Raw genomic sequence first — 26,956 nt, 5'->3', positions numbered from 1 at the left:
AAGTATTCTGCATACCACTCATTAGTACTCTGTAGTGCAAGATAGGCTGCTCAGGCTCCAGACGTGATGTCATACTATATGATGAAGAAGAGCACTGGACGTGGAGTCAGGAGATAGGAGCCCAGGTTTTAGCTGCACCTCTTAGGAGGTATGAGAGTTTAGGCTAGGCCTTGAATCTCCGTGAGTCTAAGTAAGTATCCATTTCTGCAAAATCTGGCACTAAACTAGGCCAAAGATTTCCTAACCATTTCACCATCAATAACACCTTTTATTATCTACTCAACCCCAAAATACTGAATTCTTATTTTGAAAGATTTTGGTCTTCCAAACTCCTTTTTATTGAGTTATAATGAATGTTTTCTGGGTTTAAAAAAAAGAAAACACAAGGCCATGTAACTTCCATTCAGAACTTCTGATTAAAGGGAAATGAAGCATTGCCATGGTGAGCTGAAATAATTCTAATATGAGAAATTTGTTGTTTTAACTAGCATGGATAACTTTATTTCAGTAAACTGCACAATTTATTAGGTATTCTGAAATATTTTACATCTTGTCAGATCACTATTTTTGAAGACCCAGGCTGTGACCTACTGGCATAGATAGTACTAAGTGTCCATACCAGTCTTAAACTGTACTTGTATAATCATCTCTGCAAGTGGCACAATTAAAAGCCTACAGCCTCACATGAAAAGTTGACACAAAAGGGAATCCAAAAACATAACTGCAACTTCTAAGCTAAGAGTCCAAATGCTTTATATGCTAATAACATTTATGCTAGCAAATGAAATATTTTTATAAGGGGTTAGTAATATACTTCCATTACCTAACTAATATTTTTATTTAAAATAAACATCTTTTTAAAAAGCTTTCTAGTGTCTCAAATAAAATAGGGGGGGGCGGAGAGAGAGAGGGAAAGTTTGACATCTGTTACCAATAGGTAACAACTTTTACTAAACTTTGTCACTGTTCAATTAGTTTCATAACAATTTTTGTTTCTCACTAATGTGCAATTTGATCTACAAATCAAACATTTTATGTTTAACATAGTATCACCTGGAAAATAAAAGATTTTTGACCATGCCCTTCAAATAAACATGTGAACAACTACGGAGATGACTATGCTTTTAATCATTTGTTATACTTTTAGCAAGCAACAAGAAGTTAAGGAGTCAATAGGGAGCCCATCTTCATTAAGTAGGCTGTGGCTCCCACACTATTTTGTAGTAAAGAAGCTGGCCTTACATGTTTGTGTTTAGGCTGGAGAATTTAGTAAATCAGTAAAAAAGATCGTTAAGCAAATTATAAACAAAGGTGGCTATAATGAATACATAGGCTGGAAAGTTTACAGGTTACAATAGGATAAGAAAGGGTGAAAAGCAGCTACTTTTATAGATGTGTGATCTTGACACCTGTTGCCCTAATACTGGTTATTGCAGACTTAAATGATTGATCTATAAAAAAACAGTTCAGACTGTGTTACTACTCTTAAAACTAAAACAAAGGTCATTTGAACATAAGAACACAGTTATCAAATGATAAAACTTCACATGGAAAACCAAATGTAGGTCTTCCTAGTTCTAATGTATGTATCTGAGGGTGAGACTATTGCCAATGTAAATGAAAGAATTTCAGTGATCTTTTTTTTTTTTTTGCCTTAACCTGAAGATGTGTTTATTGCTTTTAGAGAGGAAAAGAGAGAAAGGGAGAGAGGGAGAGAAAGGGAGAGGGAGAGAGAGACAGGGAGAGGGAGGGGGAGAGAGAGAGGGAGAGGGAGGGAGGAAGGAGTATGAATGTGAGAGAGAAACATCAATCGCTATCTCCTGAATGTGCCGAAAATGGGGGTTGAACACGAAACCTTTTGGTGTATGTGATAACGCTGCAACCAACCAAGCCACAGTGCCAGGGAGAATTTCAGTGGCCTTTGCCACTGAAAAGATTTTTACTTTTCTGATGAAAAATTGGAGCTTTTTTTTCTTCCTAAAATGCTTTTACAAAGTTTAAGCATGTTAAATGTTTTATAATATAGGTGGGTAAAATATACTGTAGTTCTCCCTGAATGATGCTGATTTTAGATAATCCAATACCTTCTCTGAGTCAACTGAGTCAAGAAGAGTTATGACTTGCATTGTTAACCATTTGAGTTTGTTTATTTATTCAACAAATATTCACTGAACATCTATTATGCAACTAGGTGCTATAAACAAAATAACAAGCAACATAAAATCCCTGCCTTACCAAGTTTCTCCTGGGTGAGACAAAGAATGAACTAATTATGGCATATCAGATGGTAGTAAGTGTCATGGAAAAAATATATTAAGGAGAAGGCAGTGATGGGGGCATCGTTGACATTTCATATAGAATGGTCAGAAAAGATTCCCAGTAATGAAGTGATATGTCATCAAATAGAAAAGTATGTGAGAAAACTAGCTATTCAGCTACTAAGGGAGGTGTGCTCTGGCAGAGAGAAGAGTAAAATACAAAGACCCTAAGGCACGATAGTGCTCACTATCTTTAAAGAGCAATAAAAAGGGCAGTGTGGCCAGAGGGGTAAATTAGTGGAAGATACAATCTGTGAAGTAACAGAGGATTACTTGAGATAAGAAGATAAGAAGAGTTTTGAAAGCCACTTAAGGAATTTTGGGATTACAATGATAACATGCTACTGGAGGTTTTCAAACAGGAGAATGGTATCACCTGACTTAAGATTTTAAAAGCACCTTCCTGTGTTAAAAAAAAAAAAAAGACAAGACTGAAGGAAAACTGGGGAAGCAGTTGGGAAGATGTTGCCATAATCCAGGGACGAGATAACGGTGGCTTGCACAGTGCTGATAGCAATGGGTAGTGACAGCCTATCAAATTCTTAAAGATAATTTTAGTAAGAGAAATTCAGTATAGGAAGACAACTACTGTTTCACTTTGAAACCATAACTTTTTTTTTTTTTTTCCTTTAGGGAAAGTATTCCTGTTAGTGGTTTTGCATACCCTGTCATGTTATTCAGAGAGAACTGATCAGATCACTGGGGAGAAGTAGGGAGGGGCTGTAGGAGGAGTTTGCCAAGGCAATGGTAGGCAGTCTAGGACAGGATTGGCTAAGAAGCTGAACGCCTCCAGAGAACAAGGAAATAAGAAGAGGGCGGGCTCTCTGGCTCCTGGGCTGATTCTGTCTGACTCAAAGCCTCTTCTTCCTCGAGGATGCCTAGATGATCATGCTGCAGCTGCCTGAATTTCCCAATGGACATTATTTTGGACGGGAAGGAACTCTGGGCACAGCCTAGGATCAGGTTGGCCAGGCAGAGGGCCGCAGGTTTTATCCTTTGGGTGTTCTAGAGGGAAGAGGCTCTGAGGCAGAAGCCTGCCATTCTTCCAAAACTGTGTAGCTTTTGTATCTTACATTGTTTTAGTTTATAAACTAACCCTACAGAAATAAGATAACTAAAAATGGGGAATGATAAGAAAACTCAGGTGTTAAGAGTTTAGCCTTAATTGATAGGTTTAAGTGATTAAAGCTGTGACTTGATAGGCTTAAGTGATTGCTTTGGAATAAAGACCCCTTTATCACTAAACCTGGCCTATGGAATTTTGCCTAGAGGCTGGTGGTGGGCAGTGGGACACCCCCCCCCCCCAATTGTTGTTTGGTAACAATGTGAGGCTCATGTTATTTTTATCTCAGTAACTAGATCAACTAAGTGCACTGTAGAGTAGTAGCTGGATTACCTATAATTTACCATTTTTTGCATATGTATTCCTGTTATTGTGTATGACTAGAAGTTAACTACATGTGTGAGGGGGGAAAACAGGACAAATAATTCAGCTTCTTATACAAAGAAAGCAAGTTAACATATTTTTGATGATTTAAACAGCCAGAGTAGGAGGGAGCTGAAAGTACAGCATGAAGCAGGAAGTCACTAACAGATGATGTTCCCTATTATAGAAAACATAAAATAATAGCTTCATAGTATCTATTTTTATTCTTTTAACTCAAAAAGCATACCCCCGATTCTCCAGTATATACCCAGAGGGGAATAATTACACAACATAAAAATATTTACAGGTTACTTCTTTCCAAAGGTTAAAGTTATCTTTTGACTATACAAATCTTGAAGACAGGGTACAGGGTCTATGCTTTAAATCCCTAAAGCCTAAGAGTTATTTATTCACAAGGAGCATTAATATATATTCATTGACTTTAAAAGAATGGATTCATATTTCTCATTGGAAATCTACTAAATGAAGCCACTTTAGTAGCAAACTGTTTCCAATTTTCATATTATTTTTTGAAACTTATAAATATCTTGGATATTGGAAAAGATACTGATAACTCAATTTCAGATAATATCACATTATAGTTCAAAAAATTATCAAACACATTAGGAAACTTGAATTTTATTACTTAATTATTAAGTATTAATCATCTTTTTAAAAAGATTTTTACTTATTCATTTTCTGAGAGAGGAAAGGAGATGGAAAGAGAGAGAAGTATCAGTTGGTTGCCTCTTGCTCACCCCCACCTGGGGACCTGGCCCACAAGACAGGCATGTGCCCTGACTGGGCACCAGTAACCTTTTGGCTCACAGGCAGGCACTCAATCCACTGTCCCACAGCAGCCAAGGCAAATATTATTTTTTAATACTAGCCATCATAAAGCTAAAGAGGGTACTAAATAAGAACCACAAGTATTCACTTAAATTTATAGAGAAAAGGTGAATTTTCTATTCATGGAGTGAATATTCTCTTAAGTTTTATATGAAGTTTTTATGTTTAGAGAAAGATATGGCGCATGTTTCAACAGAATCTGTTTTACAACCATACTTGGGATGGAACTGATTCTCAAGCTACTAGGAACTTTTAGCATTGGGTACTACGAGAAATAATAGTCAAGCTGTTAATATCAAAGTCAAATTATTTAAATAATTTATGCCCTGGGTTTAGCAGTGTTTTTAAAATGCTTAAAAGACTAAACTATAAATTTTATCTATACTGCATATATTACAGTCCTCAAAATTTGATATTATACAAGTACAATAAATGACCTTTCAAAATAAAACTATTACTGGTTAAACAAAGGGAGTATCAGATAGCATATTTAATGTCAACGAATTACTCAGGATGTGAATGCCTTCCCTAACTTTGAATGAAATCCCAAACCGCAAACATCCACAGTGATAAAGTTTAGATTTCTTAATTTATTCCTTCTTTCCTATACAGTGGTACCTGGGTCCAGAACTCATGAGGAGGGCTGAAACTGACGAGTACCGAACAATGAAGCATTTTCTCAAAGAACCATTTTCTCTTGCGGGTTTCATTGTGACTCATACAAGTGTGATGAGTCCCAAGCAAGTGCTGAGTGCTGAAACTTTTTTTCTTGTCAAAATGCAAAGAATACAGGGTTTGATGAGCTCTGAAACCACCGAGTACCAAGGTATGACTGTACTTAAAATAATCCTCAATGTATGAGGCAAAAAAACAAAATAAACTTCGTATTTCTATTGATGCTGACCACCAGACATTGGGCTTAATCTCTAAAAGCATTTACAGAATTCAACTACATATCCTTTAAAAACCATATAAGTTACACACACACACACACACACACACACACACTGGGTCTTATCCTACATTTGGTTTATGAAGTCTCAAAGAGTTGAAATACCAGCAGCTGAGGAGTTCAAAAAACCCCAAAAGCCAGCTCTGAAATTCAGCCATGTTTTTTCCTCTTTAAAAAAGAAACAGGTCAGAAAAGTATCACTGTACAACCACATCACATCAGTACAAATAATTGGATATGCAGGCCTCACTGGTTACTTTTCCTTCTACTTTTTGACTTGAAATCAGATCAAACACATTACTGGCTTATCATAAAATGAACATCTTGTAACTATGGATTAAAAACCTATTATCTACAATAATACAATTTTGACACTGTTCTGAACAGTAGTTACTGTCAGCATAAACAGTGGCTATTTCTTTTCAACTATGAAGAAAATGTCATTCAGTGACCAAATTGAATATAAACTTGGAATGAATTTTAGAACCACTCCCTTTACATACTAAAATTTTTCTGCTAGTCTGACATGTAAGGTTAGAGAAAGAATTGACCACTTTGGAAATTTTATGTCATGGTAGCCTTCAAATAGAGACAGCTTATCTAACAGTCAGGAATAAAACTCTAAAGTACCTACAGTTGTGTGTGCCCTCTATACTTCTCTGCCAAAGAAACTAAGCAAAAACCTAACTCATGTTCAATAACTGAATGGTTCACTCATGAAGTTCTGCTGAAGCTGGTGCTGTGAATAAATACTGTTCATTGTGCAATCACTAGGATTCTTGCTAGTCTTACAGGCCTACGATAATTGTTTAGAACATACTGTTCTGTCAGCTTCCTAGGGACTTCTATAGGACATACCCTTAGAGAGTACTCTACTTGCTGCTCCACTAGCTATTTTCACAGATAAAATGGAATAGTTTCTCTATAGTTCTAACTCTTGATCTTTTCCTTACTGGTTCAGGGAGAGCCAGTAATTTTTTTTTTAAATTTTCATTAAATTGTCCTGGCTGGTATAGCTCAGTGGATTAAGTGCAGACCACCTGCAAACCAAAGGGTAGCTGGTTCAATTCCCAGTCAAGGAACATGCCTGGGTTGCGGGCCAGGTCCCCAGAAAGGGACACACGAGAGGCAACCACACATTGATGTTTCCCTCTCTTTCTCCCTCCCTTCCCCTCTCTCTAAAAATAAATAAAATCTTAAAAAAATAAAAAAATAACTTTCATTAAATTTATTGGAGTGACATTGGTTAATAAAATTATATAGCTTTCAAGTGTACAATTCTGTAATAGACCATCTGTATATTGTACTGTATGTTCACCATCTAGAATCAAGTCTCCATCAGTTACCATTTATTCCCCCTTTACCTTCTTCTACCTCTTGCCAGTAATCTTTGAAATGGCAGTTTTCTAAGTTATTTACTTCTACCAGCTCCAGAAAGTTGTATTTGTCCTCTCTTTCCTATTAAAAAAAAATCCTTCATTTAGCCACCCTCAGGATTTAATATTCTGACTTTTCCTATTTAATAGTTCTATTTAATATGTATATGAAAATGCTAGTTCATTGGACATGGTTTAGTGGTCTTTGTGGTTTGGGAACACCTTAGTATATCTCACGGGGTGCCCCTAAAATTTCAAATTTAATACTAAAAATAATTCAAAATTCACATTAATTAAAAAAAAGCAAAAAAAAAGCCATTTCCAACAAAATAAAATCCTATAAAATTTTGGGGAAAATGGAAGTCCCCATTTACTAAACTGTAGTCAATTATCAATTCATAGTTGCTAAAGACCTCTGTACCTGTATGCAGCAAAGCAAGGAAAAGTAGAATCTCAATGGCTTTGAGTCATCCCCAAAACAATAAAGTAGCTTATGTGGAGAAGAGTTAGAAAAATATTTTTTCGGGGGCTGAGGTGGTAAAATACACTTTGAGAGCAAAGAAATTATCTGATAAACTGTAATGGCTTTTGTGAGAAAATATATACACACTTAAAAACAGGACAAAGGACAGAATAACATTTGATAAAGAAGCAAATAGATTCTGTCATCGCCTATGTATGGGACTGCAAACTAGTTATTTTCAAAATGAATGAAACATGGCATTTTGATACATATTTAAGATTTGATGTCCAAAAGATGTGTTCAAATGCTTCTGAACCAGAATACAACTTCAGGGATTTGAGTCTAAAGGCATTCTAGAATTTGTCTGGGTGCTTACTTTCTGGTGATAAAAATCTTGAAAGTGTCTTGTTTCTTTCTACTTCAGAGTTCTGGGTTTTCTGTGGCATATTTTTAAAAAAGTATTTATGTTTGGAAATAAATACTAACACCAAGTTAAGTAATAAAGTATGAAAAACAAAGAAACTTCACATTATCTGAGGAATGTTTCAGAGTCATAAAGATGTTAACCAACGATAAATTTTTTTAAAAAAACATAGACAAATTTTTTGTATTTCTTTATTGATTTCAGAGAGAGGGGAGGGGAGGAAATGGGGAGGGGAGAGAGAGAGGGAGGGAGGGAGAGAGAGACCTATTTGTTGTTCCATTTATTTCTGTATTCATTGGTTGATTCTGACCACAGAGAGAACCTGCAACACTGCCTCGGGACGACACTAACCAACTGAGCTACATGGCTAGGGCAAAAAATATAGACTTCTGATAGTTCAGAAAACAAAAATAATTAGTATGTATTCTAGGCAGCAGAATTTGATTCAACATATTTTCCCCCTCCTTTTGTAGGTTCCTTTTCTGAAAATGAATGCTGTTGTTGCCAAAAAAAAGTCTACTTTGTTCAATACTTCAACCTGTCTAGAGACTCAAGTAGAAAATTAAATGTGCTTAAGAACAACCATTTCTTTATCAGTAGGAAGAAAACTATGCCCACGTGTTTTTTGGTTATGTATTGAGCATGTCAGTTTTAAAACCCTTAGTGATCAGCATTTTCGACCTGAAAGGAACTTCAGATTCCCCACTCCAAGCTTCCTAAGGGATAACTATATGATTGGTCATATAACCAATCAATAGCTCAGCCAGCTGATTTGAGCAGATACCATTTTCTTAATCTTACGAGCTCCTTTAATGATGTCAATACACCCTTATTGGACCTTCACCCCAGACAGAAGTTACCATTCAGTTGTTCTGCAGAGGGGAACAGAGGAACTGAGGTCTGTATTTATAATACCTAAATAATATGCTATCATGGCTTAGAAAAAGAAAAGGCCTCTAAGCAGTGCCCTATGGTCAAATTATGTAGATTATCAATGCCTTTCATGTATTAAGTAATCCTGCCTATTATTAATTTATTTTTAATGAGCGGCACTAACCTAGCTCTTTCACTATATCTTTAATAAAGGTAATATGTATTTTACAGATTAAAGATTGGATAAGCTGCAAACTTTAAAATCTGAGATGTTACTGTCAAGTTTCTAGTTTGGTCTGGGAAGCAAAATATCTAAATGATCATGAAATAAAATATACATAGTCCATTTTCCTTTCTATACCCATTTTTAAAAAACAATTCAATATCTTTCAGGAAAAACATTCAAATAGGAAACCATAACTTTAAAGTCCTAGGTGTTTCAGACACTGAAAAGGTAAATAGTGTAACTATAAGTGTTCTCAGAAGTGTTATTATTTTGGTATTATTTGTCAAGGTATCTGTTAAGATTTTTGAAAATATTTCTTTTAAAAACTTGAGATTTCAACATAGAAGTCAATCTAAAAAATAGTTTCAATTAAATAAAATACATTTATAATTTATATATCATTAATAGCATTCAATATGTTTAAATACTATTTTCCAAATCCTTTCAAAGTAGATGATCAGGTTTGAAGTTGGTGTTAAATACAGAACTAAAAAAACAGCATTCTATTCTGTTCCATAAAACTATCAAATAAGTTCCAACTACATTAGGTAGTAATACAATATATAAATAGGGTTGGCTTGTGAAATTTCCTAATGGTTCTGAAAGGAATCAAGGTTTCATATGAATTCAGTGGCTTTCCCTGACTCTATGGCTCCTCCTGAGACAATACAGATAACTACTTCCAAGTAGTGAATATAGTTAAGATCAGGAATGCCAGTGACCTCCAGCGTCTTTTTCCTTCCAAACTCTTCTGTCTATTTTGCCCTTTTGGTTTAAAAACGAAAGAACTATGGAACATTGAAAATAAACTGCTTCTTAAAATTCATTTCAAACCAAGAAGAAATAAGATGAATTTTTCATATACTAATATGTTATTTTTTACCTGTATAGTTCTACTAAATATTAATATGTAATTTAACTTTTTTATTCTCATGGAATTATAGCAATAAATTACAAGAAAATTATACAGTTAAAATTTTTAGCAATTCTGTCCAATTTAAATATGATTTCTGTTTATCTAGCAGAAATCATTTGTTATATGGTTGAACCGCCTACCCCTACATAGCATACAACTGTTAAAATGTAAATTACCCAACTATTTTTAGCTGTTGCTGAAAAAAATTCCTGTCTTCGGGAATAATGATTTGAGGCATTGTGTACATTTTGTTTATCAAGCAGCTATTCAGCCTCTAGTGGGCCTAAGTGCTTATGCAAGCAAAAGCTTTTAAGAATTTTTGCAGCTGCAATACAACCTTCCAGGTAGGCTGCAGGTTCAGAGCACATCTGCCCTAGGCTGCGTAAAACTCAGATCCATCTGGAACTGAGTTTCAAAGAGGATTTCAAATTTGAGTTTTCATGTATCACAAGGAATAGAAGGCGGGGGGGAGGGGGGCGTGGAGAACACAGGAAAGAAGGAAAGCAAACAACCAGAAGATACTATCTCTACTTCAGCCTTAATAAAAAATGAAAAGCTCAGACCCATGCTGCTGCTTCTAGATTACTACTTGCCAAGCCGGATATTCCAATTCAGTGTATACTTGGATGAGCGGTGACTCATCCAGCAGCACCTGCGCCCATGTGTTAAGTACTGCCAAATAAAAGCCCAACATCCATTTACACAACAAAGAGATGTACCCTACAAGGCATGGGGCCTCAATCCAAAAGCCCAATTCCCCATTCGTTCTAAGGAAAGGGAGAAGAAAAAAAAATCTTCCTTCCTCACACCAGGGATTATAAATTGTAGGTAGATTTATGATGTAGGTTCATTTACAAATACTTTTACTCTTTAAAAAAATAAAGTATATTTAATAGCACAAACACGCCTACAGCACTAGATTATCATGGCCATTAATGATCATTCACCAAACCTTTCCACCCTCCTTCATGAACACTCTTTATTCTCAAAGGATACATTTTTGAGCAAAGAAGGATCAACAAACTAGTTGCTTGAAAGCTTTCTTGATGCTAGGCTGAAGTTAGGAAAGGCTTAATGAAGGCTTTAAAATCCACAAGGGCTTCACAATGAACATCTGACTTGGTGATTTATGCATATTAATAACCTCAGTCCTACCAAGGCAAGCTGAGCCGAACATGTCCTCCGAATCTTAATGTCTTTAGCTCCACTGGGATTATTACAAATGTAAATTTCTAAGATTCCTAGCTATTAATCTCTGTCTGTCCTCCTGTTCAGCAACATAATGACTAATTAAACATCAAAAGACCTGTACAGGAGATCTTCTTTGACAGCTACCGGCCTAGTTCTTTTCCCAAGAGGGGAATTCAAATGACAGGGACATGGAGTAAAAGCATATAAGTAAGCTACAAATCATTGCAGGGAAATCTAAAAACCTAACATTAAATGCAGATTTATCTCAATCAATGATTCTGTTAAGCAGTGAACAGTTACTATGTGAAATGTGCTTGCTTACTGACACCAATCAAATATATCCAATAGCCAGCAAATATTGAATTTCTGAAATCAGCCTGTTTACCACAAAGTCAAAAAAATGGGTACTTACAGAAGAAGGCAAACCAGGAGGTACCTTTCTGACTTTCTTTGCTTGCAAAGAATCTGTACATGGAAAACAGTATAATTCATCAGCATTTGTATTAGAAAAGAACAGACTTCAAATACGCAGACTTCAATTTTTTCCTCCTAGTGCCTTTCTTGTTTTCTAGTATTTAGGAGTAAGCAACTGGGTATAGGGATGGGGGCCTCATTCTTCTTAACTGGTTTCAGTGCAAAACAGGCTCTAATGAAGTGATACATTTTGAAATATATATTCCATAAGTATGGAGAGATTACAGCAAACAAAGGGAAGAAAACAACAAACCAATAAGCATGTGTGAGGGAAGAGAATTAGCATTTTTTAAAAAGTATATTTTACTGATTATGCTATTACACTTGTCCCAATTTTTTTCTCCCTTCTCTCCACTCTGCACTGCACCCCTCACCCCAACCCCAGAATTCCCCCAACCCTTAGTTCATGTCCATGGGTCGTACATATAAGTTCTTTGGCTTCTCTATTTCCTTTTCTATTCTTAACCTCCCCATCTATTTTGTACCTACCAATTATGCTTCTGATTCCCCGTACCTTTCCCCCCATTTCCTCCTAACCCTTCCCTACTGATAACCCTCCATGTGATCTCCATTCCTGTGATTCTGTTCCTGTGTTGTTTGCTTTGTTTTTGTTTTTTAGGTTCAGTAGTTGATAAGTTACGAGTTTGCTGTCATTTTACTGTACATAAGTTTTGATCTTCTTCTATTTCTTAGATAAGTCCCTTTAACATTTCATATAATAAGGGCTTGGTAATGATGAACTCCTTTAACTAGACCTTATCTGGGAAGTACTTTATCTGCCCTCCCATTCTAAATGGTAGCTTTGCTGCACAGAGTAATCTTGGATGTAGGTCCTTGCCTTTCATGACTTCAAATACTTCTTTCCAGCCCCTTCTTGCCTGCAAGGTTTCTTTTGAGAAATCAGCTGATGATCTTATGGGAACTCCTTTGCAGGTAACTGTCTCCTCTTCTCTTGCTGCTTTTAAGATTTTCTCCTTATCTTCAATCTTGGCTAATGTAATTATGATGTGCCTTGGTGTGTTCCTCCTTGGGTCCAACTTCTTTGGGACTCTCTGGGCTTCCTGAACTTCTTGGAAGTCTATTTCCTTTGCCGGACTGGAGTTTCCTTCATTATTGGTTGAAGTAAGTTTTCAATCTCTTGCTCTTTCTATTCTCCTTCTGGCACCCCTATGATTTGGATGTTGGAGCGCTTTAAAAGTTGTCCCAGAGCTTCCTAAGCCTCTCCTCATTTTTTTGAATTGTTTCTTCATTCTGTTCTGGTTGGATGTTTACTTCTTCCTTTTGTTCCAAATTGTTAATTTGAATCCTGGTTTCCTTCTGGTCACTGTTGGTTCCCTGTATATTTTCCTTTATTTCACTTTGTATAGCCTTCATTTCTTCTTTCATTTTGCAACCAAGCTCAATTAATTCTGTGAGCATCCTGATTACCAGTGTTTTGAACTCTGCATCAGATAGGTTATTTATCTCCTCATCACTTAGCTTTTTTTCTGGAGTTTTAATCTATTCTTTCATTTGGGCCATATTTCTTTGTCTCGGCACACCTGGTATGTCGAAAGTGGGCAGAAACTTAGGTGTTCACCAGGGCGGGGGGGCCAGAGAGGGAACCATGCTGCTCACTCTACTCTAGCACACTTTCCAACGAACTCTCCTGTGAGACTGGGAGTTTTTCCCACCTTTATAACCCCCACAGTATTTTACAGCTAGCGTTTTTGAGTCTTTAAGTTTCCCTGTCAGCTAGCCCCACCTTGTTCATACCACCTTGCCTCTGGCCCTCTCCGCCCCTCCTACTGGTCTAGACAAATGTATCTTTAACTCCTTGGTTGTTGGAGTTCCATGCAGTTTGATTTTCTGGCAGTTCTGGTTGCTTATTGTTTTTACATTGGTTGTTATCCTTCTTTTGGTTGTGTGAGGAAGTGAAGTGTTTCTACCTATGCCTCCATTCTGTCCGGAACATGTTCTCTCTTTTTTTTAAATCCTTACCTGAGGACATTTAATGTTTTCATTGTTTCTAGGGAGAGAGGAAAGGAGAGAGAAACATTGATTGGTGCTATGCACCTGTAGCCAGCCAGAGCAGAGACTGTGTGTGCCACAACCAGGGATGGTACCTGCAACCCATGTATGTGCCCTGACTGGGAACTGAACCTGCAACCTTTCAGTTACAGAAGGAGGCTCCAACCATTGAGCCACACCTGTCAGGGGAGGAATTAACATTTCTTAAGTACCTCTTACTAAGCCCAGGCTCTACACTAGACACTTAAATCATTTATCTCAGTTTCATTTGCAGAGGGGCATATGATGCAAGAGGTCATTTTCATAATATGACTCCTTAATAGAGACACAAATTTAGTGTTCACACACCAAACTGAAAATCCAGTTTACTGTTAACAATGTGTGGTTAAAATTTAAACTTCAGTACAAATTATGGTATAATTCATCCTTGAATGTTTACATTTATTTCCAAGTATATTTCCTCCTAAGACATGAATAAATTAATAAAAATGAAAACGTAAGTACTTTCATTTCCCTAACCAACCTTACTTGGTATTTTAGTATTACTATTTATAAAATTTAAAATTTAAAACTTGTCCTTATTTATTTTAAAGAAAAGGTAGTAAGTATAGCGTTCTACTATTTCACAAATAATGGATCAAATTCAGGATTTTTCAGAAGAGTTCACTATTAAGAAGAGAGAACACAGAAGAAAGTTGATATAAAGTAAAATTTATTTTTGAAAACTGTATAAATGGGAATTAAACAAGCATGGTATTTTCCTGGATCATAAATGATGATTCTATAAGACATGCAGTTGTTTAAGAAAGAATGAAACTCATTTAAACTGGGGGTACCAATGTTTACAGTAAATATCCCAGGAGGTTACACAGCTAAAAAAGCAACTTTGTAAGTAGCATGTGGAAAAATTTTATACAGTAAAAAGGGGGAAAAGCATTCATTAGCATCCAAGTCACTACCCCAATAGGGAGCCTATATTTCCTTAAAACAAAGTACCAAAGATAAACAACATCTGGCACACTCTGTATTTATGAAATTTATAAGGAAAATTCTTGGTTTTTTGGGAAGCTTTTGTAAAACCTGACTCTTCACAACTAGTACAGCATCCCTTGAGTAAAAGCCACTCTGAACCAAGAGAATCAAATAAACTGCCCCAGTTAGTTTGGAGCCCATCACTCTATTATGGGGTAATTATTAGGAGAAGGTATTGCTCTTTAGTTTAGGATTGTTTTCTCCTTCCAGGTGAAGAGAAATTTTTCATTTATTTTATTTCATCATTAGTTGTCACTATATAATCACATACATAATGTGAAGTTTAAAATCATGAATTTGAAATTGATACCACTTTTGTGAGGGTGCAAAGTGTGAGTTAATAGAGCTGGTTAGATTAAAATTTCAGCTTCATCATAAAGCAGCTGTGTGAGCTTGGGCAAGTTACTTAACCTTTTTGAGCTTCAGCTATCTATGATGGAAAAGGGGGATAACACTTCCTGGAGTTGTTTTAATAAAGATAATACATAAAACAGGTTCAGGGCAGTACCTACAGAGAGTGACACTAAGTAAATCTTAGCCATTATTATTAGGTTTATATTAAAATCTGGCAAAATGATTATGAGTTAGATATTAGATGCTGTTTATTATAATAATTTTTAGCCTTACAAATGCAAGCCCTCAAAAACTCGGTTAAAAACTCAGAATTGTTCCTCTCTACAGAAATCTTTTGTAAAAGGTGAAAGATTTATGCAATCTGAAGAGAAACCAGAGTATGGTTAGATACTGTTTTCCCGAATGTTGATTGCCTAAAGCATCTAAATGACTCGAGAAGATGCTGAAACTAGTGTAAATGATCTCTGAGGCCCTTTTAACTGACATTTTATGAATAACTGCAATGCCAAGAAAGAGTGGCTAAGACTAAGAAATAACAATGAATAACAGAGGAAAAATAATCCACTAAATGGTATGCACACAGAGCTTGAGTTGGCTTCTCTGGGTACCAAGCCTTGACTAATAAGTTACTTAGCTTCCTGGGTCTTGGTAACAATTCCTCATTTGTAACAAGAGGTTAATATTACAATCTCATAGAGTTTTTGTAAAAATGTACGCAGTACCTGACATGTAGATGATAAACAGTATCTATAATTATCAATCAAAATATAAATGAGTAAAATATAAACATTAATTTCTGGAAAATTTGGGTTTTTATAAAATTCACTCCCTTTTCCTAGTTTAACTAGTTCATTTTCTCCCTAAATTTTTAGTAATAGTATATTGGTCTACAGTAGTGTTTTCTTGTCACAGTAGATGTTCACATAACACACTAAAACAAATTATTTTCTAGAGTGACATTAACACACCTAGACTCAAATGAATGCTCCTACCCTAACTCATTTGGTGGGAAACAAAAGTGGAAATGAAAAAAGTTTACAATTAATTATTAATTGTAAACAATTAATAATTTTGTTTTCAAAACAAAAGGTATACTAGCCTAAATCATCTGGGTTCACTCTAACAGTACAAATACTAAATTCCCCGTAACACTGAAAGGGCATATCTAATCGGAGCTCTCTGCTGAATGTGATAATCCATCATTGTGCCCTTTGTTGCCCTCTAGCATGCTCTAGACCCTGAAACTAGGAATATTTCACCAAAATATAGGTTTGACAGAGGTAGATATATACATTGGAGGCAGTCAACAAATATTTGTAAAATACATAACTATCATATACTTTTGATGTACTACATATTTTTAGAAGCTGGCACACATTAATATAAATATGTTTTACACTTCAATTTTCCTGTATAAAGGATTCTTTGGTAGATCACCGAAAATTCCCACATTTAAACAGTGATGAGATAAGGTGTCAGAGTACACCTGAAACTTGCTGTAAGTAGCAACAGAAAATAGATTAGCCTGGTTGGGCAGTATATAAAGAAAATGAGGGTTGAATGCTTAATAGGTACTATGTTTCCTTTTGAGGTAATGTTTTGGCTCTAGATAGAGATGATGGTTGCAGAGCATTGTGAATATACTGTCACTGAATTGTACACTTTAATATAATTAATTTTGTTACTTAATTTTACCTCATTTTTTAAAAAGTGGGAAGTAGAAGCAATGAATATGTAAAGAACACTGGACTTGGAGTCAGAAAATCCTGTTTTACCCTGTGTAAGACATCTAATAATAATATGAACATGTCCTCTTTTAAGACTCAGTTTTATGTTAAATCTAATATTATATCCATTGCCTAATAGGACTTTTATTAATGAGATGAGAATGTACATAAAAACACTTTCTAAAGTGTTTGGCACTGTATCAATTTTAGTAAAAAATGAAGGTGTTAATATGAGCACATGATATTTTTACAAGAGGAAAAATTAGTTCCATTTTTAAGTTCTATTTAGTTCCTTCTATACTGATGGCCAAACAAGAGTATTAAACTTTATTAAATATCTAACAGATATATTATTTTATGAAAGTAAGACCCCCAACAGCAACATGATACCCAAGAAATCAAATTTTTTTCTAATTAAAAGAGCAGTCAGAAGAAGAGACTATAGGGGAGAAGAAACATTTGCAGGATGGGATTTGTCATGTGACACACTCACCAAGTGCTGCAGAGTCATGGAGTGGTCTTCTCCTGGAACTTGTGGCAGAGAATGAGTAGTATGGTGTCCCAGGTTTTCCTGAAGAAGACAGCTGTGCTGGGCTTCCAAGTCCTAGATCTTGTCTCAGGAGACTAGACTATAAGATAAGGCCAACGAAACATGTTATGTTCCCACTGATAATGACCCAAACCTGAAAATTTTATAACTTCTGAATTATTTATAGTACCTCCAACAATGCCTTGAATTTAGTAGGCATCCATGAAGTACTTATTTGAGTTCTATTAGACCATTGGTTTAAGTACGTATTTGTCCTTTTCCCCATCCTCATGTTGCCTGCTTTCAAGTAATTATGTAGATTTATATAATCTTAAAGGTGAAAGACACTGTAATTACTATGTGGTTCCACTCATTAATCATCAAGAATATTAAGAAAACAAACATAAACAAACACCACCTAGTTCTTGCTTGAATGCTTTCATTACAATACAGGGAGTCACTTTTGTTCTTTTTCTTTTTTCTTTTTGGATAGCTCTCATTGTTTGAAGAGTGCCAATATTTTCAAGACTAGCCATTCCTGTTTTCTTCACCTGTGCATCATGACATGGGTTTGAATATCCTCCTCTCCATCCCTGACAAAGACCTTGGGGTTTGTTTTCAGTTTATCAAAGTTATCTTGTAAAATGGAATGGAGGACAATATGCCAGATTAGTACAGAACAGTTTCCAACATTACATTTAAACAACCCATTTGTGCTAGTTGACATTCAAAGGTTAAGAATGATCACACCCTATTGCTCTTTACTGCATATGCTGTAATTAGGTAATATCCCTCTAGTGGTGTCCTTCTTTAGTTTGTGTTTTTTGATCCCAAGTATGTACAAAGACTTAAGATTTACCACTGATAAAATTCACCTTGTTATATTTAATCCATAATAATAATCCATTCCTATTTTTTTAATATATATATATTCTGAGTCTGTCAACCAAGACTTGCTAGCCTTCTAGCATCCAGGCATAAAAAATGTGGTGATTTCAAGATGGTGGTAGAGTAAATAGCAGCTATACTTACCTACTACCAGGACCAAACTGGAATTACAAATAAATTCAAGAACAATCTTCCTGAATGAAGACTAGCTAAAGTGGAGTCTTATAACTAATGATTTATAGAAGAAGGCACATTAAAACTGGTAGGAAGGGAAGAGATGTGAAAAGTGCTGGCCCTGCACCTAAAGGTGGCACCTGAGGTTCCGGAGAAATATCTCTGCTGTAGGGGTTCCCCCTGAGAAGTGTGGTGCCTAAAGCTGAAGCTGGGCTCCCCAGTCTAGAACACCAGAGCTGGGAAGAGGTGCCCATGTAACATCCAGCTGTGAAAAGCAGCAGGGTTTCTCTCTGCCAGAGAGATAGGAGTTTGCTAAAGACACACACAGCATCTTAAAGGGCCAACACACAAAATTTTGCTTGCAGCCACTCACTGTGAGCTCCAGTGAAGGGAGAGCGGAGCAAACTATAGTCATGTGAGTTTGGGGTTCATGGCTCTTGGGAGACCTGGGGGAATAGCCACCAGTACCCTTGTGCTGAGTCATTCTCTCATATGGCAAACATCATCTTTCTTGGGTGAAGCACTCCCCTCCAGTGTGACATCAGTCTGGGGGAAGCATTCCCCACTCTCTAGACTTATTTCCCTTTCACTTTACCCTGCAAATCTTAGGCCCTGCTGAAGGGTCAGCTGACTTGGCCAAGGTGTAGATGTCTGGGTAACTCAGGGGGTTTTAGTGACTTAGGTGTCTGGCTTGGAGTGAGGGCCATTCACTCCCTGCTCCCACTTTCCCATGAACCTGACTAGTGCTTTCCTCTCACGAGAGATCTGAGAGAACCACCATCCCGGTTTTGGCAGACCTACCAAAATGACTCCTTGTGGCTCTGCCCTGCTGAGGTTGAGGCAAAACAAGGACAGACTGAGTCACGTGGCTGTAAGGCAGGGGCCACACCCACCACCTTCCCTGAAGCCTGACCATCACCACCCCATCACAAGACTTCCACTAGCCCCATCCTCATGACTCATCCAGAGGCTTTTTCAGTGAAAAGAACCTAACAGGCAGCGGCAGACAAAGGCAGCTGGAGTTGGATCTCGGGATGCCTTGGGACTTTTGCTTACCAGCCCCCTAGGCCTGGGGCTAAGAAAAGACAGCCCTGGTGTTCAGCTTGATCCTTCCACTGTGCACCCAAGCCCAAAAGAGGCATCTACAAATTGTACATTGCTTGTAGCTACAAACCAATAGCCAAGGACCAGGCACAAGCAGTGTCTGACACTGGCCTGGACCAGAGACCCTCCCAAGAGGCCCAGAACCAACACACCCAGTGGACAGATTCATACATCACAGCAGAATCCAATAAACTTCAGAAGTAGCATATCAAAAGGGAGATTTAGGCAGGCATCACACCCTGCTGAGACAAACTCCGCTTTGTGTGGTCAGCACCTGTACAAGAGCTCGCATGCTGATCAGGATTGAGCTTCACAGCCAGCCAGCCTGAGGGACTATCTTATGCACTAACAGGCCAAGAGAAATCAAGACTCAATTACAACAGGAGGGCCCACATAATCCACACAAGGGATATTCCCAGAAAACTAGCTCAGCTGATCAATGAGACTGTGCCATTGGGTCCAACAGGACACTTACTACAGAAAGCCACCCTACTAAGACTGGGGAGTCATAGCAGATTATCTAATACATAGAAACAAACATAAACAGGCATAAACATAAAATGGGGAGACAAAGAAACAAGCCCCAAATGAAAGGAAAGGAGAAGTCTTTAGAAAAAGAGCTAAATGAAATGAAGGCAAGCAATTTAACAGATACACAGAGTTCAAAGTAATGGTTATAAGGATGCTCAAGGGACTTAGAACTACAGCAGCATTAAAAAAGATACAGAAACAATAAAAACCACTCAGAAATGAAGAATACAATATGTGACATCAAGAATACACTGGAAGGAATAAATAGTAGGTAAGATGAAGTACAGCATCAAATCAGCAATTTGGAAGACAAAGTAGAAAAAAAATCCAATCAAAGCCGCAAAAAAGAATTAAAAAGAGGATAGTTTAAGGGACCTTTGGGACAACATGAAACGTAACAACGTCCACATTATAGGGGTCCAAATGATGAAGAGCAAGGGCCTACAACCAAGACTACATTACCCAGCAACAGTATCATTTAAAATTGAAGGAGAAATAAAGAACTTCCCAGACAAGAAAAGACTAAAGGAATCTGTAACCACCAAATCAGTATTACAAAAAATGTTAAATGGCCTGCTTTAAGAAGAAGGAAAAATAAAAGAAGAAGGGAGAGGAACATAGTTCAAAACATAAAATGACAATAAATACACACCTATTAATAATCACTACCAACATAAATTGCCTAAATGCTCCAACGAAAAGACACAGACTAGTGGAATTATAAGAAAATAAGACCCATATATATGCTGTCTACCAGGGACCTGCCCACAAAATGAAAGATACACACAGAGTAAAAGAGATGGAAAAAAGATATTTCATGCAAATAGAAAGAAAGGAAATGCTGGGGTAGCAATACTTGTATGAAAAATAAACTTTAAAACAAAAGCTACAGTAAGAGACAAAAAAGGAACACTACATAATAGTAAAGGAAACAATCCAAGAAGAGGATATAACTCTTGTAAACATTTAGGCTTCCAACATAGGAACACCTAAATACATAAAGCAAACCTTGATAGACATAAAGGGAGAGAATGACAGTAATACAGTCATAGTAAGGGACTTTAACACCTCTATGACATCAATGAATAACTCTTCCAGACAGAAAATCCTTGTAAGGAAAAAGTGGACTTAAATGACGCACTAGATCAGATGAATTTAATTGATATCTTCAGAGTATTTCACTCCAAAGCAGCAGAATATACATTCTATTCAAGTGCACGTGCAATATTTTCTAGGATAGACCATATGTTAGGACACAAAGCAAGTCTCAATAAATTTAAGTAGATTGAAATTATATCAAGTATTCCTCTGATCATAATGGCATGAAACTATAAATCAATCACAGGAACAAAACTGAAAATCACACAAACATGTGGAGGCTAAACATCATGTTACTCAACAACAGATGGTCTAACAAGAGATCAAAGAAGAAATCAAAAGATATATTGAAACAAATGAAAATGAGAACACAATAAATTTAAATCTATGGGTCACAGCAAAAGAAGCCCCAAGAGGGAAATTCATAGCATTACAGACCTATCTCAAAGAAATAAGAAAAATCTCAAACAGTCTAATTTTATATACTTAAAGGAACTTGAAAAAGAACAACAAAGCCCAAAGTAAGTAGAAGGAAAGATATAATAAAAATCAGAACAGAAATAAACAAAATAGTCTAAAAAATCACTATAAAAATTCAGTGAAACAAAGAGGTGGTCCTTTGAAAAGATAAATAAGACTGACAAACCTTTAACCAGACTCATCAAGAAAAAAAGGACCCAGATAAATTAAATCAGAAATGAAAGAGAAGTAACTGACACCAAAGAAATACACAGCGTTGAAAAAATTTTAAGGACAATAATATACCAATAAATTGAATAATCTGGATGAGATAGATATATGCCTAGAAAGATACAATCTTCCAAACCTGAATCAGGAAGCATCGGAGAATCTGAATAGACAGTTTATAACTACTGAAATTGAAACAGTAATCAAAACACTCCAAACAAACAAAAGTCCTGGACTGGACAGATGGCTTCACAGATGAATTCTCCCAAACATTCAAAGAAGAATGATCACTGATCCTTCTTAAACTTCCAAAAAATTCAAGAGGAGGCAAGGCTCCCAAGCTCATTTGTGAAGACAGCATTATTGTAATTCCAAAGCAGATAAAGACACTGAAAAGAAAGAAAATTATAGGCCAGTATCCCTGGTAAATATAGTTGCTAAAATTGTCAACAAAATATTAGCAAACTGCATCCAGTAATACATTAAAAAGGTCATACACTATGATCAAGTGGGATTTATTCCTGGGAGGCAAGGTTGGTACAATATCTGCAAATCAATAAATGTGATATACTACATACAAAAAATGAAGAATAAAAACCACAAGATCTTATCATTAGAAGCAGAGATAGCATTTGTTAAAATCCAGCACCCATTTATGATAAAAACTTTGAGCAAAGTGGGAACAGTGGGAACATACTTCAATGTAATAAAGGCCACATATAACAAACCCACAGCCAACATCATACTCAACAGGGAAAAGCTAAAAGCTTTTTAAGATAAGAGACAAAGATATGCACTTTCACTACTCTTATTTAACACAGTACTGAACATTCTATTCTCAGCAATCAGACAAGAGAAATAACGCATTTAAATTGGAAAAGAAGAAGTAGAACTATCATTTGCAGATTACATGATACTTTATATAGAGAACCTTAAAGATTTCACCAAAAAACTACAAGAACTGATAAATGAATTCAGTAAAGTAGTAGAATACAAAATAAACATCTAGAACTCAGTTCATTATTGGTGTATAAAAATGCAACTATTAGAAAGGGAAACTAAGAACACAATTCCATTCATAACTTCTTCAAAAAGAATAAAATACCTAGAAATAAATTTAACCAAGGATGTAAAAGACTTGTACTTGGAAAATTATAAGACACCGAAAAAAGAAATGAAGATACAAATAAGTAGAAGCACATACCATGTTAATGGATAGGAAGATTTAACATCATTACACGTCCATACTAACCACAGCAATCTATAGATTGAACACAATCCTTATCAAGATACCAATGGTGAATTTCACAGAATTAAAAAAAAAATACTTGGCCAATGTGGCTCAGGTGGTTGAACCACCATCCTGTAAACCAACCAGGTTGTTGGTTCGATTCCAGATTAGGGCACATGCTTAGGCTCCTGGTTCAGTTTCCAGTCAGGATGTGTACAAGAGGCAACCATTTAATGTCTCTCTCTCATTGACATTTCTCTCCCTCTCTCTCCCTCTCTTCCCCTCTTAAAATCAATAAGCATGTGCTCAGGTGAGGATAAAAAAAATTGTGTAGAATCACAAACAACCCTGAGTAGCAACAGCAACTGGAAAAAAAAAAAAAAAGAACATAGTTGGAGGAATCACGCTACCTGATATCAAACTGTATTACATAGCCATACTAATCAAAACAGCATGGTACTGGCATAAAAATAGACATAAAGATCAATGAAACAGAATAGAGAGCCCAGAAATAAATCCATGTCTTTATAGTCAGTTAATATTTAACAGAGGAAGCAAAAACATAGAGTGGGGTAAATACAGTATGTTCTATAAATGGTGTTGGAAAACTTGGACAGACATGTGCCCCCCCCGCAAAAAAAAAGAATGAAAGAAACTAGACCACCTTCTTAAACCATACACAAAAATAAACTCAAACCATATACAAGAATATTAGACTCAAACCATAAAAATCCCTAGAATAAAATAGTCAGTAAAGTCTCAGACATTTCTCATAGCAATATTTTTTCTGATATATTACCTCAGGTAAAGGAAACAAAAGAACAGATAAACAAATGGGACTACATCAAACTAAAAAGCTTTTGCATAGCACAGAACCTATCAACAAAATGAAAAGACAACCCACTGAATGGGAGAACATATTTGCTGATATAATATGATAAGGTCTTAATATGCAAAATATATAAGGAACTTATAAAACTCAACAACAAAAACAAACTATCCAATTAAGAAATGGGCAAATGACCTGAACAGACACTTTTCCATAGAGGACACACACAGATGGCCACTAGACATATGAAAAGATGCTCAACATCACTAATCAGCAGAGGAATGCAAATTAAAGCCACAATGAGATATTACCTCATACCTATCAGAAAGACTATCATTAATAAATTAACAAATAACAAGTGTTTGCAAGGATGTGGAGAAAGGAAAACATTGTGTACTGTTGGTGGATATGCAGATTGGTGTAGCCACTGTGGAAAGCAATATGGAGTTATCTCAAAACATTAAAAAATGGAACTATGACTCAGTAATTCCACTTTTGGGAATACATCCAAAGAAACCAAAACACTAATTCAAAAGAATACACTGTATATTCACCCCTATGTTCATGTCAGCATTATTTACTATAGTCATGATTTGGAAGCAGACCAAATGTTCTACAGATGAGTGGATAAAAAGCTGTGGTACACTTACACAATGGAATACTACTCAGCCATAAAAAAGAAGGAAATCTTACCTTTTGCAACAGCATGAATGGACCTGGAGAGTATTATGGTAAATGAAATAAGCCAGTCAGAGAAAGGCAAGTACCATATAATTTCACTTACATGTGGAATCTAATGACAAGAATCTAATGAACAAAATAAACTAACAAACCAAAGAGGAACAGACTAATAGATACAGAATATACTGACAGTTGTCAGAGGGGACAGGGATTCAGATCTGGTGAAAAGTTGCTGGGATTAAACAAAGAAACAACTACTAAAAAAGACAACAGTATGGTAATAACAAAAGGAAATGGGAGAGGTAGAAGAGCATAAAAGGGAGAATAAATGTGATGGGAAGAGACCTGACACAGTAAACACACAATACAATATACAGATGATGTATTTTAGAATTGTATAACTGAAATCTATATAATTTTATTAACCAATGTCACCCCAGTAAATTCAAAGAAGTATGATAAATCTGATTTAAAAAATCAGGATGACATAAACTGAGGAGAGAGCCCTAAGGTATGCTACAGTTACATCATGAGAATTTGTCAATTGCTTCACTGAAATGCAGATATTCAGCACCCTGACTTACTAATCCAATGATGCTATCAAAAGGCAAATGAAGTTAATTTGCCAGAATTTGGTTTCAAGTTTTCTGGCAGTTGAGGGAAAAAGACCTCAACTAGGAAGGGTGTTGGATACACTCGAAAGGATGTTCTCAAGTAAGAAGAGCTGTGATTCCTCTGATAAACATACTATCCTTCTACCCCCTATTTAACTTCCTTTTACTGCCATCAGCCTATTCTTAGGAGCTGTCCTTTCAGGCATTGAGTATCATAAAAGTACTGAGGAATAAAACTCAACTCTGGTCAGAAACAATCAGTAGAACTTTGTAACAGTAGTCATAATAGCCCCATCCCTGCCTCCATTCTGATAGTCAGGGAGCATTCTTATTTCTGTTTATCATACTATTTAAGGATTTTAAAATAATTTTTAAGTTTCAGCTTTAAAAACTGAGGTGAAATCCACATAACATAAAATTAACCATTAAAAAGTTTGCAGTAAGTGGCATTTAGTACACTCATAATGTTGTACAACTACCACCATCTACTTCTAGAACATTTTCATCACACCAAAAGAAAACCCTATACTCATTAAGCAGTCACTTCCATTTCTCCACTCTTCTAGCCCCTGGCAACCACTAGTCTGCTTCAATCTCTATGGATTTACCTATTCCGAATATTTTATAAATGGAATCATATAGTATGTGATGTTTTGTGTCTGGCTTCTTTTACTTATCACGTATTCAAACTTCATCAGTATTGCAGCATTTATCAGTACTTCATTTCTTTTTATGGCTGAATAATATTCCACTGTTTGGATACACTACAACTTGTTTACCCATTCATCTATTAATGGGGCACTTTGGTTGTTTCCAGCTTTGGACTGTTGTGAATAGTATTACCGTGATTGTATACAAGTACTTCAGTGCTTCTTTCAAATCTTTTGGGTATATGCTTAGGAATAGAATTGCTGGGTCACATGGTAATTCTACATTTAACTAGGCTGTTTTCCACAGTGGCAGCACCAATTTTACATTCCCACCAGCAATGTAAAATGTAAGGATTCCAATTTCTCTATGACCTTGCCAATATGATACTTAAAAAAAAATTACAGCCATCTTCATATGCAGTGGTATCTTACTATGGTTTTGTTTTGCATTTCTCTAATGACTAATGATGATGAGCGCCTCTTCATGGGCTTGACGGCCCTTTGTGTATCTTTAGAAAAATGTCTATTCAATTCCTTTTCACATTTTAAATTGTGTTGTCTTTTTGCTGTGTGTTTTAACAGTTACATTTTGAATAGTAGAGTCTTTCGAGACATACAATTTGCAAATAGTTTATTCCTTTTGTAGGTTGTCTTTTTACCCCTTCATGTCCTTCGATGCATGAAAGTTTTTAATTCTGAAGTAGTTTAATTTACCTATTTTTGTTTGTTTGTTTCTCATGCTTTTGATCTAAGAATCTATTGTCAAACCCAAGGTAATGAAAATTTACCCCGTATTTTTTTCTATGAGTTTATAGTTCCATTTCTTGTACATAAATCATTGATCCAGTTTATTAATTTTTGTATATGGTGTACAGTGGGGCACCAACTTCATTCATTTGTATGTGGATAACCAATTGTCCCAACACCGTTTGTTGAGGAAAACAGTATTTCCTTATTCAGTGGTCTTGGTCATAGACACTTGCAAAAATAAATTGGTCACAGATGCTTACATTTAACTTTGAACTCTCAATTCTACCCTATTGGTCTATATGTTTACTTTATGCCAGTTCCATACTGTTTTGATTACACAGCTTTGCAGTAAGGTTTGAAATTGGAAAGTTTGAGTATTGCAAATTTATTCCTTTTCAATATATATTTTTGCTATTAGGGGTTCTTTGAAATTACATATAAACTTGAGGTCAGCTTTTCCATTTGTGAAAAAAAAGTCATTGAAATTTTAGTAGTGATTGCGCTGAATCTATAGATTGCTTTGGGGAGTACTGTCATCTTAACAACATTGAGTCTTCCAGTAGATGAACACAGTATATT

The 26,956-nt window shown here is 36.0% G+C and overlaps 1 protein-coding gene and 1 non-coding gene across 8 annotated transcripts in view; both read right to left on the bottom strand.

Moving 5' to 3' along the window:
- The window catches only part of TCF12 (transcription factor 12), a 376,791-nt gene that overhangs the window by 67,261 nt on the left and 282,574 nt on the right, over positions 1–26,956 (bottom strand). For 6 of the 7 annotated variants that reach the window (XM_024568099.3, XM_045201097.2, XM_024568100.3 and 3 more), the window contains 2 exons: positions 17,105–17,240; positions 11,427–11,479 (listed from right to left, as the gene is read on the bottom strand). In XM_024568099.3, coding sequence (XP_024423867.1) covers positions 11,427–11,479; positions 17,105–17,240 — 189 coding nt within the window. Of the gene's footprint in view, positions 1–11,426; positions 11,480–17,104; positions 17,241–17,330; positions 17,585–26,956 lie in introns of those variants that run through there. The other variant, XM_045201100.3, reaches the window with a different exon arrangement.
- Positions 15,151–15,265, bottom strand: LOC112312027 (U5 spliceosomal RNA). Its single transcript, XR_002975486.1, has one exon. It is a non-coding gene; the product is annotated as a U5 spliceosomal RNA (small nuclear RNA).

The sequence above is a fragment of the Desmodus rotundus genome, chromosome 7 (genome assembly GCF_022682495.2).
Source record: "Desmodus rotundus isolate HL8 chromosome 7, HLdesRot8A.1, whole genome shotgun sequence".
NCBI lineage: Eukaryota > Metazoa > Chordata > Mammalia > Chiroptera > Phyllostomidae > Desmodus > Desmodus rotundus.
Note: the sequence above shows the minus strand (reverse complement) of the source record. Positions and strands in the feature narration are given on the sequence as shown.